Genomic DNA, 17,023 nt, shown 5'->3' on the forward strand with positions numbered 1-17,023 from the left:
GAAGTCCTCGAATTCCCGGGTGTGTGTCTGTGTCTGTGTCTCGCGGCGGTGCCGCGGCCGTCAAGCACTTTGGGGTCCGCGTCTGAATCGTCTCTGCTGTCACTGCCGCCACCATACCGAGTCACTTCTAGAGGGACAGAGACCCGGCCTTTCGCCGGGTGGAGAAGATGTTGCCCCTGTCCATCAAGGATGATGAATACAAGCCACCCAAGTTCAATCTGTTCGGCAAGATTTCAGGCTGGTTTAGGTGCGGGGTGCTGTGTTTGCTGGGAGGGGGCTGCCCGGCCGGCTGAGACAAAGCTGGGAGCTTTGGATGGCCTGAGGTCCAGGATGGGAGCGTCACCCTCCTGCTGTGGTGGAAGAAGCATGTGGACTGGGTGGATTTTGAGAGGGGAACCCGATTTCAGGGTCCCGGCCACCCCCTTGTCTCCTGCTTGCTTCTAATCACCTTTCTCTTACCCAGGTCCATCCTGTCTGACAAGACATCCCGGAACCTGTTTTTCTTCCTGTGCCTGAACCTCTCTTTCGCTTTTGTGGAACTACTCTACGGCATCTGGAGCAACTGGTAACCAAAGGGGAAGATGATTGGGGCGGAAGCAGAGGGTGAGGGAGACCAGCCACTATTTGCTTAGTGCCACGTAGCTTCTTACAGGCAGGTTCTTGTCTTACCTTTACCACTACCACTTTTGCTGCGTTGCTCTCGCATACGCTCACCAAAGGGCAGGGCTGCAGGGCTGCAGTTCTAAGATCGGGGACTCTTTCATTTCCTGAAACTCCATTAAGCAAAACTGACAGGCAGACCCCCTCCTCTTTTTGGGGGGAGGCAGATGGAATGAATCTCTTTTCTAACAGCTTGCCTTTGCTATGCCTCAGGAAAAATGGGAGAATTCTGTTAGCTAACTTAACTTGGGTGTGTGTGGTTTTTCTTTCTTTTCTTTTTTTCTTTTTCGGATTTCACCCTTAAGATTATGAGAGTGAAGAGCTGAATGGCCCAGATTAATTTGGTCTTTGAATGGCTTTTGAAGAGGTTTGTGAAGAGACCTTTGACAAAGCATATGCCACTGTCTTTTACAGTGAAACTGTCTCAAGATTTTCCTCATGTCTTTACTGCAGTAGAAAAACCCCTTACAGTTTTCTGAGAATGCCATTTTGATTTGATGGCTTTTGGTGTCACCTTTGGGCTTTTTGCTTGTTCGTTTTTGTTTTCTGGTGTCATAATTTAGGTAGAAGAGAATCCAGTGTGACTAAGGAAATAAAGTCACTAGTATTTAAGTATTTGCTCTGGGATTACTTCTGGGCTTGTGAAATTGCTCTGCAAATAACAGAATGAACACACCTCTCAAGTGTGCTAACTCCATTTCTAGATTTTATTCCCTTTGAAGACTTTAATAAGAGAGGGGCTGGAGTTAATAGTGCTCGCTGCTCTTGCAGAGGATCAGAATTTAGTTCTCAGCTCTATATCTGGTGGCTCACAACTGCCCGTAACTCCAGCTTCAGGGATCTGACACCCTTTTCTTGACCTCACAGCATAAACACACATGTGACAGACACAAACAGACATGCACAGACAGACAGACACGTACACACATGCAGGGATAAAAACAAAATATTAAAGAAAAAGAATCTAATAAAAGATGGGGGAATATAACTCTCCCAGAATCTTTAGGTTTGTTATATAAGGTCTTAGACTAACCTATGCCATTTGTGCTTTATTTTTTGTTACTTATAGTAAGCTAACTTGGTCTCTGTTTTTTTTTTTTTTTTTTTTTTTTTTTTTTTTTTTTTTTCATTCATGTATTTATTTACAAACTGTATATAGTACTTGATAAGCTTTACATTTTTGTGTGTATTATTTTCTTTCTCGAGACAGGTCTTATGTAGCCCAAGTTAGCTTCAAAATCATTAGTTAATTAAGGCTTGAGTTCCTCACCCACCTTTCTCCACCCATAAGTACTGGAATTACAGACCTGAGACACCATGTTCAACTATGTGGTACATTTTCCATTCAAATATTTTATCCATGTCTATCTTCTTTTTTTTTTTTTTTTTTTATTATTAACTTGAGTATTTCTTATATACATTTGAATGTTATTCCCTTTCCCGGTTTCCAGGCCAACCTCCCCCTAACTCCTCCCCCCCCCTTCCTTATGGGTGTTCCTCCCAACCCCCCCCCTTGCTGCCCTCTCCCCAACAGTCTATTGCACTAGGGGTTCAGTCTTAGCAGGACCCAGGGCTTCCCCTTCCACTGGTGCTCTTACTAGTATATTCATTGCAACCTACGAGGTCAGAGTCCAGGGTCAGTCCATGTATAGTCTTTGGGTAGTGGCTTAGTCCCTGGAAGCTCTGGTTGGTTGGCATTGCTGTACATATGGGGTCACGAGCTCCTTCAAGCTCTTCCAGTTCTTTCTCTGATTCCTTCAACAGGGGTCCCGTTCTCAGTTCAGTGGTTTCCTGCTGGCATACGCCTCTGTATTTGCTGTATTCTGGCTGTGTCTCTCATGAGCGATCTGCACTCACATTTTGATCATCCGTCTTGAGTTTCATTTGTTCTAGGCATCTAGGGTAACTCAAGCATTTGGGCTAATAGCCACTTATCAATGAGTACATACCATGTATGTCTTTCTGTGATTGGGTTAGCTCACTCAGGATGATATTTTCCAGTTCAACCATTTGCCTCTAATTTCATAAAGTCATTGTTTTTGATAGCTGAGTAATATTCCATTGTGTAGATGTACCACATTTTCTGTATCCATTCCTCTGTTGAAGGGCATCTGGGTTCTTTCCAGCTTCTGGCTATTATAAATAAGGCTACGATGAACATAGTGGAGCACGTGTCTTTTTTTTATATGTTGGGGCATCTTTTGGGTATATGCCCAGGAGAGGTATAGCTGGATCCTCAGGCAGTTCAATGTCCAATTTTCTGAGGAACCTCCAGACTGATTTCAGAATGGTTGTAGCAGTCTGCAACCCCACCAACAATGGAGGTGTGTTCCCCTTTCTCCACATCCTCGCCAGCATTTGCTGTCACCTGAGTTTTTGATCTTAGCCATTCTCACTGGTGTGAGGTGAAATCTCAGGGTTGTTTTGATTTGCATTTCCCTTATGACTAACGATGTTGAACATTTCTTTAGGTGTTTCTCAGCCATTCGGCATTCCTCAGCTGTGAATTCTCTGTTTAGCTCTGAACCCCATTTTTTAATAGGGTTATTTGTCTCCTTGCTGTCTAACTTCTTCAGTTCTTTTGTATATTTTGGATATAAGCCCTCTATCTGTTGTAGGATTGGTAAAGATCTTTTCCCAATCTGTTGGTTGCCGTTTTGTCCTAACCACAGTGTCCTTTGCCTTACAGAAGCTTTGCAGTTTTATGAGATCCCATTTGTCGATTCTTGATCTTAGAGCATAAGCCATTGGTGTTTTGTTCAGGAAATTTTTTCCAGTGCCCATGTGTTCCAGATGCTTCTTCAGAGAGAAAAAAGATGATAGTCTTTGGTCTCTTGCTCTGTTGTATTTGAGCAAAGTAATTGTTTCAACCAGGTTATCATGACACCTGTTCTCTGGTGTATACCTTTGATCCCAGCAATTGGATGACAGAGGCAGGAGTGAATTCAAGGCCAGCCTGGTCTATCTACATAGTTCCAGGACAGCCAGAACTAAGGGATCCTGTCTCAAAAAAGAAACAAACAACATAAAAGCCCCCAAACAAACCAAAACCTTTAGTAAGTAGTAAACATAAAGATTATTGGCTTTGTTATTGCTTGGGGTACAAAGGTCAAATGAACATTAGTAACTTAATTTATTTAATAACCATTTTGATTCCTCTGAGAATTGTGTGTATATTTCAAAGGATTCCGCATAACAGATTATTTTAAATCTCATAAACTACTTAATACTTTCAATATATCATATAAGTTGAAAACACTATGATCTTAACTTATATTTGAATATAATATGTTAATAGTGAATATATTCTATTTATAAAATATTTCATATTTTCTTTTTACATTGTGTCATAATTATGGCATATGTGCTGCTTAGTCTATGGCTACATTGTAGCTTATGTACACATATACACGTTTTACTAGCTGCTTTATATATATATATACATATATAGTACATACATAGTATGTTTCATTATGACCTTTTATTGCCACAAATCACTTCATGGAATACCTGGCTCTAGGGATTCATAACTTAAGTGTCTGAACCATTTATTTCATGGAAAGCTGGGCGTATAGAACCTTTCCAGTCTGATCACTTAAAGGACTAAAACCACTTTTGTCCAAGCTGTTGGTCAGTATACATCATTGCATAAGGGAAATAATTAGTGGAACCTGACTTATTATCTGTCCTTAGGTGATGTGCTCCTCTGTTTTTTCGGGTAACATTCAGGTGACTTGTTCTGTCATACCCTAATGGTTTATCCTTTCATTGTGTTGTTAAATCGTTCAGCGTTGTTGCCTGTTGTGCTGCAGTCATCTGTACCCTGTATATTAAGTTTCATATCCTTAGTCTCAATATTGGTTTGTGTCAGTGGCTACGAAACAAATTATTTGGTGCTTGGGAGGAGTTAGAAGTTTGTTGTTGTGGTATAACTTTGTGGAATAGTTCTTGCCTACCATGTGCTAGGCCCTGGATTCAGTCCCTAACATTGCTAAATACACACACACACACACACACACACACACACACACACACACACACACACACACACACACACACACAGTACTATAATCCTGTAATCCCAGAAGGTGGAGGCCGGAAGATCAGAAGTTAAAGGTCATGTTCAGCTCCATACTGATTTAAAAAAAAAGAGTTTTCTTAACTTGGGTCTTTATATAATTTAGCTTCCTATGTTATTTGGACACAAAATTTTTCAGGTTTTTTTTTTTTTTTTGATTGATCGATCTCATTATTTCTTTATGATAGTGGATTATTTCTGCTTATTTCTCACCTAAACTGCACTTTGTCTTGGCCACATCTATGTTTGACTTCATTCTTCAAAAATAAGTTTCAGGTTGTTGAATATAAAAGGCCAAAGAGTTTTTCCCAGCGTAGAGGATTAAAGTGTGGACAGAACCTTCCCTTCACAGAGATGCAGAGAAATATGTGCTAGAGTAGCAGCAAGTGTTAAGTCCTGCCTTTGGACCTCTGTTTTCTTTTTTTCTTTTTTTTTTTTTTTCGGAGCTGGGGACCGAACCCAGGGCCTCCGTTTTCAAAGAAGAACTTGGTTATAGTTGGTCTGTATATACGATGGTGAGGCGTCTTCAGTGGGAGAAGAGCTCAGTTCTGTGCACTTCCTCCCACTGACTTTGCGTAAAGCTCACACAGTGCCATCTGTGACAGTGGCAGTCGGGCGTCCCGGCACACAGTAGGAGCTTACTGTATATGTATGAAGGAAAGAATGAGTGATTGACTGTGTGACTCACCTGTCTATACTGACTGCTAGCTGCTAAAACACCAGAGGCAAAAATTAAGCTTCTTTCTTTGGTTCTTAGAAATTGGGAGGGAAGTGTAGGAATACTAGCTGTAATTTTTATTTCCTTCTAGAATGCTTATCTTTCTAGTATTTTCTCTTTTTTCCCTTTTATTGAAAATAGATTTCTTTTTCATATACTATAGCCTGGTTATAGTTTCCCCTCCCTCTATTCCTCTCAGTTTCTCTCTACTTCCTCTCCCCACTAGATTCACCCCCTTTCTGTCTCTCATTAGAAAATGAACAGGCTTCTAATGGATAATAATAAAATAGAATCTAAGATAAAGCAAAACCCAACAGATTGGAATTGGACAAAACAAACAAACTGAAGGAAAAGAGCCCAAGAAAAGGCACAAGAAACAGAGAGCCACTGAGGAACCCATTAAGACACTAAACTGGAAGCCATAATTCATATGCAGAGGACCTGGTGTGGCCCAGTGCAGATCCTGTTAATTTTCATCCATTTATTGTTGGGTAACTGCATAACCTCAAGGTAATATAAGAGTGTAGTTTTCTATCATCAAGGGTATTTTTTTTCTGAGTTACAGAAAAAAACAAACCCAATAATTGTTTGAACAGACAATACCTTTTTTTCCAAGATGGTTGGCAGAGCTCTGCCTCTCCCTTGCATCAGAATGCCTAGAGCATCTAGAGAAAAAATAAAAAAGTCCATATTGGTCCATGGATTTATCTGTGCACCAACACACAATGCTGTCCCTCACACTGTATCACATGGTCATGTCTAGAAGCAATGTGGTTTAGATATATACTGGAGAAAGAGATAAAGCCATTTAACAGAGGAAGTGGAGGGGTAGTGTTTTAGTTTTCTCCTTTCCAAAGTTATAGTCAGGCCTCCAGCTCCCTTTGTCTGGGTTGTTTGGTGCCACCCCTCCAGCCCACCCTCATGTTCTCGTAAGCCACTGTGTCTGGTTTGTGTGGTCCACTCTCGGCTGCTACCCATTGGCTTCATATCTATAAGAATTAATTTCAGTTATATCATCTACCACAGCTCTTGGAAATAGTCTCACTTAGACACTGACGAGGCTAAAGATTGATGTTTCTGCTTTAATAAATATTTGTCCTAGAAATGCTTAAAGCTATATCGGGGGTTTATTTGGTTCTGTTTTTATGGAATGTATATAGAAGATTCTCGTAAAGTAATTTCTTGGTGAAAAGTTCTCTTGTTAATTGCATATTTTTCTATTATATTAAAATTTAAAGTTATTTTAGTCTTTTTCAAACTTCTTTTTGTATGACAACTTAACCAGCTGTGGTGATATTGCTGGCAATGAATTTGCTTATAGTTTTATTTTACACCTTAAAAGCTTAGATAAATATTTCATTTTTGAAGAACATTAAGGATCATAGAATGCCATGGTGTTGTAAGTTATTTCACTACAGTTCATTAGTTTCTTCACTTTACTAATAATCAGAATTCTTATTTTCTTTTCTGTTTTTTAGGTGTGTTCATATGTCATTGTTTGTTTGAGTGCACGTGTGTGTGTGTGTGTGTGTGTGTGTGTGTGTGTGTGTGTGTTTGTGTGTGTGAGAGAGAGAGAAAGAGAGAGAGAGCATACCTGAATTTGAATTTAGTAGCTTTCTCTGTCACTTCCCACCTTAAGTTTTGTGAAAGATTCATTGACAGTCTGCTTTTCTAATATCTTGATAATAAATGTATTCTTAGCCCTCTTATTTCACATTATGGAAATCAGCTGGGCAGGGGTTTGTGACTCAAGATAATCCCTTGTCTTCAAATGGGAATTAATAATTTAACAACCACCGTGAATAGACGATTAACTCAGTTACCAATAGACCCTTTGAGAAAGTTTTTAGGATGGAAAATCTTAAGCAGATATAAATAGTATGGTGGACCTCGTGGAGCCATCGCCCATCGTATACAACCTACAAGCTGTCTTACTCTGTCTCTGTCCACTGCTGAGTGACCTGATCAGTTATGAGGTGCAGTCTTTCCATATTTGCTTAGTGCTGATGCTTTAACAATAACAGCCACCCCTAAACAGTTGTAAATGTTCACGTGTCCTCTATTATGCATTCTTTTTACATTATATTATATAGAGAAGAATCTAGATAACACCCATGCCTAGTGTTTGTTTAGCTGATTGGGAAGATCTTACATCTCTTAAAATTGATAGGTTTTTCTTTTTGCCTTTATTTTCACAAGTGGATCTTTTTTTCTTTTTCTTTTTTAAAAACTGGTCTTATACTAGGCCCGTCTCAAGCATCCCAGGGCCAGATTATAGATTCATGCTACCACTCCGAATGTAAAATGAAATACTTTTCAGAAGTTACCTTCCCTTTTCCTCCCGCCCCTACCCCCTCCTTATTTCGGTAAAGGTTAAAGAGGATCATTTACTCTCAGTTCCTGCAAGCTGGATTGCTCCAGTTGATACCCTGCCCTGACGTCCGCAAGCCTCCCACTCCTGGCTGTCTTAGCTGCCCTCTCTGTGTGGTCCCCTAGGCAGTAGTTACCATGCCTGACACTCACATACATATCTTGTTCTGCAGGCCCGGGCCTTCTCACTCTGCGAAGGCAACAGAATCAGATCCGCACACTCCAATGGCCTCTCAGCCATTTCTTTTACACACTGTCCTCTTTAGCCTAGTAAAATCAAAGTTCTAGAAACTTGTAATTTAGCAATTAGATTTACATGTTAAATTCTCAATCCAAAATTCATCCACATAATAAATTCACTGCCAATTGATAAAGATATAAACCGCCCACCCTGACAAGATAAAATCGATCTAGTTCACCTACATCTGAACCATCCTCCTCCGTAGACTCCAACCTGATTCCTCTCCTTCCTCCTCCTCCCTTCTTCCTAGACTTGTGCCCACCTACCCTTCCTTCTGATCCAATGGTAGGCTATGCCTTACCCTGGACTCGCCTTGCTGCATAATGACATCATCCTGCACCTCCTACCCTCTTTCTATTCTGTTCTTTGTAGGCAGCAAAACACTGTAGCCTAGGATAGCCTAGGATAGCTTAGGATAGCCTAGTACTTATTAGGTAGCCGGGCTAGACTTATAGAGGCAAGACTACAGATGTGAACCATGGGTGACTTCACTTTTGTTATGTAAGGCCTGTTCAAGTTCTGTTTTACTTATATGTTGCTTGGCTTTTCTCCTTTATGCTATAGTAAATCTCTCTCATTAAAATGTCTTCAACGAGTCACATAAAAACATATCATGACACTTTTAAAAAGAGATTACTGTTTAAAGAGGAACCTAAAACAAGTATGCTGATTATAGGAACTTGTTTTTTCCTTATTCATTTTACTTCATGTACAAATCCATAATCTTAGGTAATATCTGTGCCACTTTTATGTTTTACTTTGCTTTTTATTTTTCAAAAGTTTTTATTACATTTTATTCGGTTTGTGTGCACGCGTGTATGTCTTCGTGGACATGTAGAGACCAAAGGATATCCTGTGGGAATTGACTCTCTCTTTCTACCTTGTGGGTCCTGGGCCTTGAACACAGGTGTCAGGCTTGGTGTCAGGCACCTTTCCTTTCTGAATCAGCTTACTGTCCCTACCTTTATATTTTAAAGAACACTGCTGTACAGTCCAAATGAGAACTCATAGTGAGTAATGCTTGCTAGTACTGAAGACGAGCAATGACATTCACATTGTTCTGTCAGTATTCTTACATAGAATGAGAAACGGAGGCTTTTCATGTTGTGTTTATCTACTCATCTGTAGCTAAGTGACTTTCACATCATGACCCTAGGCTCAGAGAAAGGGCTTCATATCACCTGCTGTAAAAGAACATGGTGCTCTTCCATTTCAGAAGAGGAAGTAGTTTTTCAGGTTGAGTTTCATTTTATTAAATGCTAAAAACTACCATTGGAATATAATGCAGTGGTACACCCGGGTTCCACAAAATATATAATGTGTGTGTATGCATGTATGTATATATGTATGTATGTATGTATGTATGTATGTATGTATGTATGTATGTTGATTGCTATAGTCTATAGGATTAGAAGTGGCTAGCACACCAGAGTCTCTAGTCGGGAGGTAGATCTAAGCTCCAGGGTGTGGGTTGGTGCTTTCCAAGTTATCTGGGGAAGAAGCTGCTCTAGCTTCCTGTGCTTCATTGTTAATATTTGGCATTTCCTTGGCTTGCTGCAGCATTATCCTCATCTCTGCTTTACATCACTCGGTCTCTGTGGGAGTCTCCTCCAAACTTCTACATCTTTTAAATAAAGACACCAGTCAGGACCTCTTGTGAGTTCCTCCTAACCAAGTCTGTCTGTGGTGAGCCTGTCGGAACAAAGTCACATTCTGATCTACTGAGGGTCAAACTTTAACAGTCCATGGCAGTGTTTTATTAAATGAATAGATGATAGATAGGTATCAGTAAGTGTTTATTAATTTATATTTATCTAGAAAGCATTCTGTTTTTAAAGATGATTTATTGTTGCTTAAAAGCCATTTATAGAATAAAACATATACATTAAGAAATTAAAACATGGATTTAATTGCAACCTCCTGATTTCTGAAGATGGCGAATATATAGACCACATGTAGCTGTGAGGAATCCATCATCCTTGCTGGAGTGAGGTTTATTTTTGATGGTATAGTAGTATTTTGGGGGTTACACACACTTCAGCAAGTAAGCCCTCAGCCATGGTGTGCAATAAATAAATCATTGGCTGTTTCTTACAGTTACCAGTAAAGTCGTTGGTTCCCCAGATTGGACTTAGGTAGACTGTGCTTTCATTTGTTGTTGCCACCTCATAAGGAGGAGGTGTGTCTCCTCTGGGAAGACTGATGGCATTGCTCTTGCTGAGCTCAAGCTGAGGGATCTGAGGGTAGCACATGTGCACACCCAGTTATGGTTCTGTTTCTCTGTGTGTGGGCAGTTGTAAGCTCCATTGCTGTAGCAGCAGTCACTGTGTCCTGATTCACTTAGTGAGGTGCATAGCTGAGGTCAAGATGACTGCCCAGAGGACACTTGGTTTTGGAAAGGAGGAAATAATTATAACAGGAAAGAGACATAAGGCTACCCCATCTGGGTTAGCCTCTGAGTTGGAAAGTGGGGAAAAGGATGAAGTTGAAGTGTTGTCTTGCCATTCCTTAGGGCTGTGGGAAACAAAGGTAAAGAGAATACAGCCTAGGTCTATGGTAGGAAGCTCTTTCTGTGGTTCAGAGCCTTGGAACTCAGGGGAAGAGTTGAGTAGTAAAGAATTAAAACTCCGTGAAAGTGAAAGGTGGTGGATGGAACCCAGTTCCGCAGACAAGAGAGGACAATTTTCATCAAGAAAGGAGGATTCGGCAGTGAACTTGGGCCTTGGACTGACTGAGCTTTAGTGGCTCCGATGAGACTCACTGTGCCTGCTGCTATGGAAGGAGCCTTTGTGGACTGGGTGAAAACCATGACAACCATTGCCTTTGGCAAGGTGGCCAGAGCACTGATTGGTAGGTCCTGTTCTCCACCCCTCACCCCTCCCCTACCCCCACACCCCGTAAGCCTGGTATTGAAGTGTAGATGTATTAGTGTAGGCCATTTTATATTTTTCCCATTTTTTAGGTAATTTTTAATTTTATCAATATTTTATAGTGTCAGAGTATAAGTTTTAGCATTTGTTAAATTTATCCTTCAAAATGTTAATTTTTCTTTTGAATGCTGTTGTAAATGTTTCCATTTTAACTTTTAAAGTTAAATTTTAAGTTAAATGTTTAACTTTTGTTCTTTGTTACCATGTAGGAATGAAAATTATTTTGATGTTGATTATGTTTATCCTATAAAATTACATTAATTCAAGCAGGGTTTTCTATGTATTCTTTTTAGTATTTTTATATGTAAGATAACAGCATCTATAAATATACATAGTTTCTCTTTTTTTTACTCCGAGGAACTTTGATTTTGTTTCCTACCTTACCGCTCTGATTAGATTCTCAGTAAAATGATTGCTAACAAATGAAAAGGGGCATCACTGTCATGTTCCTGATCTGGGGGAAACAGCTTTTCGCTTTTAGTCAGTGAACTTTACCATTTAATGGCGGCATGAGCTGTATCTTTCTGTAGCTGTCATAAAGAAAGTCAAGGAGAGTCTTTGCGTTTCAGTCACCAGGTATGCTACATTTTATGCAATGTCTTTTGTCTGTTGAAATTTTTGTCCTTTATTCATATGATACATTGATTGATTTTATATAGTATCCATGAGTTCTTGAATTATCACATTTGGTCAGGATATGTTTACTCTTGAATCCCATTATTGGATCTGCGTCCTGGTGTCTTGTTGAGGGATTTCGGATTCATATTCATAAGAGGTACTGGTACACAGTTTCTTTCTCATTGGCTCATCTGGCTTTGGTCTTAATCTAACACTGGTCTTATCCTGGGGACGTATTCTCTTCCGTCTTTTCCAAGTGATCATGAAAGATTCATTGTGTTTTTAAATGCTTGTGACTTGGTGAGGCCAGCAGGGAACACTTTGTTGATAGTTGTTGCTGTAAGCTTTCAAAGAACTAAGTCAGTCTTTTCTCACCATAGGGTTCAGATTAACTTTCAGACAGATTTATGACATTTGTTGCCTCTCAGACTTGTTTTTAGATGGTTTGTTACATATAGTTCATAATCTTCCCTTATTATTCCTTTCTGTTCTGTAAAGTCAACAATATCCCTCCTTGGTGTTGATTTTAGTGGTAAGAATGTTTCTGTTGTCATTGGTTTTTTTTTTTTGATAAAAACTCACTGTGTGGCCCAGCCTCAACTGTGCCCTTAACTTGTGTCATCTGCGGTTACAGCCTCCATGCCTGACGCTTGGGTCTTTTTCATGGATCAGTTGGCATAATGGTTGGCAATTTCCTTGATCTTGTCAAAGAATAAACATTTGGTTTTGATATTTTTTCCCATTTAAAAAGAAATCTCAGTTGTCCTTAAAGAATAGAAGTAAGCCGAACCCCTCATGTCTTGGAACATGTTGTCATATTATGTTCTGACTTTTCCCCTTTCTATCAACATGTAGGTCTTACCCTCTACCCATGGTACTCACTAACTAACTATCCTGGATTATGATTCACTTTCTTTCAGAAATTTTGAGTAATTCTCAGTTACTTCATCTGATTCTTTTTTTTTAAGTCTTTTTTTTTAAAGATTTATTTATTTTATGTATGTGAGTACACTGTAGCTGTCATGAGTACGCTGTAGCTGTCCATCTGATTCTTTCATGTAAAGTTTCTGTTATGGAAATTCTCCTTTTGTTCATGAATGTTCTCCAGCTCCACACCATATTTTTTAATGCATTCATTATTTTTGTATTTGTATTTGCCTGTGCATCAATGCATGCCTGGTGCACACAGAGGCCAGAAGAGGGTGTTGGATCCCCTGGAACTGAAATTACAGGCGTTTGTGAGCCACTGTAGGTGCTTAGAACGTAATCTGATGTTTTCTAACTACCGAGCAGTCTCTCCGGTCTCTTATCATATTTATTTTAAAGCTCTCTGACAGTTCTAAGATCTGGGCGCTTTCTGGCTCTGACTCTGCTGCTTGCCTTAGTTCTTCACTGGGAGTCTTTGGTAGTACTCCTCATCTTCTCCTCTCTTCTCCCTTTAAGTACTTCATATAATGCTTGATTATGTCACAAATAGTTATTACATACTGAGTATTATATTTAAAGTAAAGCCTGAGTTTATAGTTACTATGTACAGAAATGGCTCACCTCTGCACCTTCATGACCGTTGACTGTAGTAGGGATTTGAAGGTGGTCCGTAGTTGATCTAGGCTTGAGTCTGGGGGTTTATTTCTGATGATGAATTTTACTGACAGTTCAGTTTTCTTGTTGCTCTTATGGACCTGTGCTTGGTGTAAGATTTAGAGTAGTAGAGTACTGGATACTTGATCATATCTCTCCAGCCTCTAATCATATAATCGATCATGATGCTTGATCAGTTCTCAGCTTTCAGCAAGTCTGTACTACAGCCAGGTCTCTCTGTGGTCTTGGTAGATTTCTCTTGCCATGTCACAAGCTTGCTGAAGACATGCTGTCAGTTCTGCTGTGGTTTTAGACTCAGTTCAGTTCAGATTCAATGAGTGTCAGAGTTCTTGCTTGCTTGCTTGCTTGCTTTCCTTTCTTTCTTCCCTCTTCCTTTCTTCCTTCCTTCCTTTCTTTTAAATAAAGAATGGAGGTTTGGTGTTGGAGAGATGGCTCAGAGGTTAAGAGCACTAGTTGCTCTTCCAGAGGTCCTGAGTTCAATTCCCAGCAACCACATGGGCTTCATAACCATTTATAATGAGATCTGGTACCCTCTTCTGGTATTTAGGCACATATATAGGTATATGTATAATAAGTAAATAAATTTTAAGGAAAAAAGTAGAAGTTTGTTAAACTTGTAGTTCTAGAGGCAGTGAAATCCAATATGAAGATTCTGACAGCTGGTAAAAGGGTTTTCTGGTTGTATCAGCACAGAGAAGCTATCACAGATTGAGAGCTGAGAGTGGACAGTTAATAACAGACATGGGCCTGAAGAGACAACTTAGTTTTAAGAGTACTGGCTGCTCTTGCAGAAGACCCAGGCTCAGTTACTAGCATCCTCGTGGCAGCTCACAACTGTCTGTAACTCTGTATCTAGGGATCTAACACTCTCTTCTGGCCTCCATGGGCATCAGGCACACATGGGGTACACATGCACGCATGCAGGTGGTCATACATATAAAGTAAAACAAAAACAAATCTTTAACAATAATAATGACAGCAGGCTTCTTTGCCCCAGGATAAGGGCCTCCCCCACGTCGGCAGTATGGACCTTTGTGACGGACAGTGGGCGAGTTCTGCGCTGCTGCATGTGCACATGGCTGTTTTTACTGTTCTCAACAACGCTGGGCTTTTAGTTAACAGGGCCTTTCTCTGTGTGTCGTACTTCAGTACTGCCTTAGGAGGTAATTCCAGATGGACCTTAGTTGTTAGGGAGAGGCTACTCTTTGCTTTGTATTATAACAACCATTATATTTGTTCTTTTTCAGCCTAGGTTTGATCTCCGACTCGTTCCACATGTTTTTTGATAGTACTGCCATATTGGCTGGATTGGCAGCTTCTGTTATTTCCAAGTGGAGAGATAATGACGCTTTCTCTTATGGGTAAGACTTTAAAATACGTTTATTGAACTATTAAGATACACAGAAAAATATACAACTCTTAAAGCCGTGAGATTTTGAACTTACTTGTGTGACGTCAGACTTTTTATAGTCCTTCCTATGCACCTCCCTCAGGGCTACCTTCTAACTTCCTGGATTAGATTTGCCTGTTTTAAAAGCGTATGGAGGAAGGAAAGGTAATGGGGAGATGAAGAATTACATTAGAATCCCAAAAATAAAAGATTTTTAAAAAATATATGATCAGACTCTGTAACGTAATGTTTTTCGTATAGAACTTTTGTTTGGGGATAAGCCCTTAGTTTACCAAGACAATGTAGAGGATATGTTGTTGCTGTGTGAGGGCTTCCTCAGAACCTTTTTCTTTTTCTGACAAAGAAAATGATATGAAACCTATCTTTGTTTCTATTTTGTTACTAAAGGGATACTTTGCTGTTATTTCAAATCATTTCATAAAATGGTTTTATTTGTCTTTTTAGCTTTGTTCTTATATATGCTGACTTCATCTCTGATTTGTACACTCAGTCACTTACTATGTAAGGACTTTTGATGATCCAGATTAGAGCAGAACTGACTTCCTGCCCCACTGATTGGGGAAGCAATGGGTTTTTCATTATTTGATTTAAACTTCCTGATTTTCTTGTTTTGAGTTCATAGGCCATTTCTTACTACCATTCTGTTCATCAGAAATGAAAACTAATATCCACCTTTGTCATGATGTTAATTCCTTCCCTGCTTCATTTCTTTCCTCAGGGCTTTCTCACGTCTGTTTCTCACCTCCTGCCTGTCTGTCTGTCTGTCAACTTTGCACCATATCCTCATGCTCATCCCTCCTGACTCTCACTCTTGCCCTCCCCTCCCATACTCCTCTTGGCCTGTCTCCTTCACCCTCTTTAGTCTGTGCTTCTCGCCTTGGCTGAAGAGTTCATACATGAGCCATGCTTAGGCAATCTTTCATAAATTGCATTTTAATTCTAAGACTTACTCCGTTCAGGTAAACATGATCATCTATGATCATTTGCCTAACTTTCTTTGTTTTACCAGATGCAGTAGTGTACTAAGCTAACCAACCCATGCACCATGAGAGTGCATGAAACATGTCTACCAAAAGATACCTAAAAACGTTCTTGCCTTTGATCGTGAAATTTAGTGAGCTGAGAAAAAGACGCTTTCTGTCAAGCATTAGCTCTGGGACTAGAGGGAGAGAGAAAAAATGTTCTTGTTTGAACAGTAATTCTACTGACTTATTAGATAAATCTCTTTTAGTGTTAGTTATAGAAAACTGGCTGTATATTACTTGAATTTAGTAAACTTTTCTCCAAAAAGTACTTGCTTTAATGAATAGTACATGATTTATTTTCTTGTATCTGTTTAAAATGGAGTGTAAAGATTCATACTGTGCTACATCAATCTGATGGGATGGACTCAAATGTAACTAGGTAGAGGGGCTGTGACAAGTTTGTTCAGCCCAGCATGGTTGATTGCATACGGTTGTACTTCCAGAACTTGGAGGTAATTTCAAGCCTAGCTGTAGCTCCTCACTGAGTTCCAGGGCATCCTGAGAAGGTCTCAACATACAGCAGTCTTCTATTAGAAAAGAAAATGTTCTCTTTACTTGAAAAAAAATGTTTTTACGGCAGAACATTACATTTAGAAGTTGATATAGAAAACTAGCTAAGCCAGGTGGTAGTGGTAGTACATGCCTTTGATCTCAGCACTCGGGAGGCAGAGGCCAGCCTGATCTACAGAGTGAGTCCCAGGATAGTCAGGGCTATACTGAAAAACCCTGTCTCCAAAAAACCTTAAATAAATAAATAAATAAATAAATAAATAAATAAATGGAAACAAAAATAAAGATAGGCTCTTTACATAGTCTCACTTGGCTATACTGAAAAACCCTGTCTCCAAAAAACCTAAAATAAATAAATAAATAAATAAATAAATAAATAAATAAATAAATGGAAACAAAAATAAAGATAGGCTCTTTACATAGTCTCACTTGGCCTAGATGTCACAATCCTCCTGGTCCAGCCTCTGCTGGGGTTGCAGGTGAATGCCACCACACAGTATCTGAAAGAGGAGTTTTGCTGCTCTGCAGTGTTGATGAAGGACTAGTGGACGTGAACACACTTGGACTAACGCGAAGATATGTAAACATAAAGTGAAAGTCGTTTCCATGCCTGTAACATGCCGTAGAGATGAGTGAGATCTTCCCCCAGGGCTTCACCTATGTAGGAAGCAGAAAACACTGGATGCCAGAGAGAAAGGACAGGCATTTAAAAATGGTCTCAAGGGTTGGGGATTTAGCTCAGTGGTAGAGCGCTTGCCTAGGAAGCGCAAGGCCCTGGGTTCGGTCCCCAGCTCCGAAAAAAAAAAAAAAAAAAATGGTCTCATAGAGCGATGTGAAGACAGAGTCAATTCTAAAAATAG

The 17,023-nt window shown here is 39.7% G+C and overlaps 1 protein-coding gene across 1 annotated transcript in view; it reads left to right on the forward strand.

The window, feature by feature from the left end:
- Positions 1-3: 3 nt before the first annotated feature.
- The window catches only part of Slc30a7 (solute carrier family 30 member 7), a 64,689-nt gene continuing 47,669 nt past the window's right edge, over positions 4-17,023 (forward strand). The window contains exons 1-3 of the mRNA XM_032897441.1: positions 4-247; positions 464-565; positions 14,465-14,578. Of these exons, the coding sequence (XP_032753332.1) occupies positions 168-247; positions 464-565; positions 14,465-14,578 (296 nt within the window). The 5' untranslated portion in view covers positions 4-167. The remainder of the gene's footprint in view (positions 248-463; positions 566-14,464; positions 14,579-17,023) is intronic.

The sequence above is a fragment of the Rattus rattus genome, chromosome 3 (assembly GCF_011064425.1).
Source record: "Rattus rattus isolate New Zealand chromosome 3, Rrattus_CSIRO_v1, whole genome shotgun sequence".
NCBI lineage: Eukaryota > Metazoa > Chordata > Mammalia > Rodentia > Muridae > Rattus > Rattus rattus.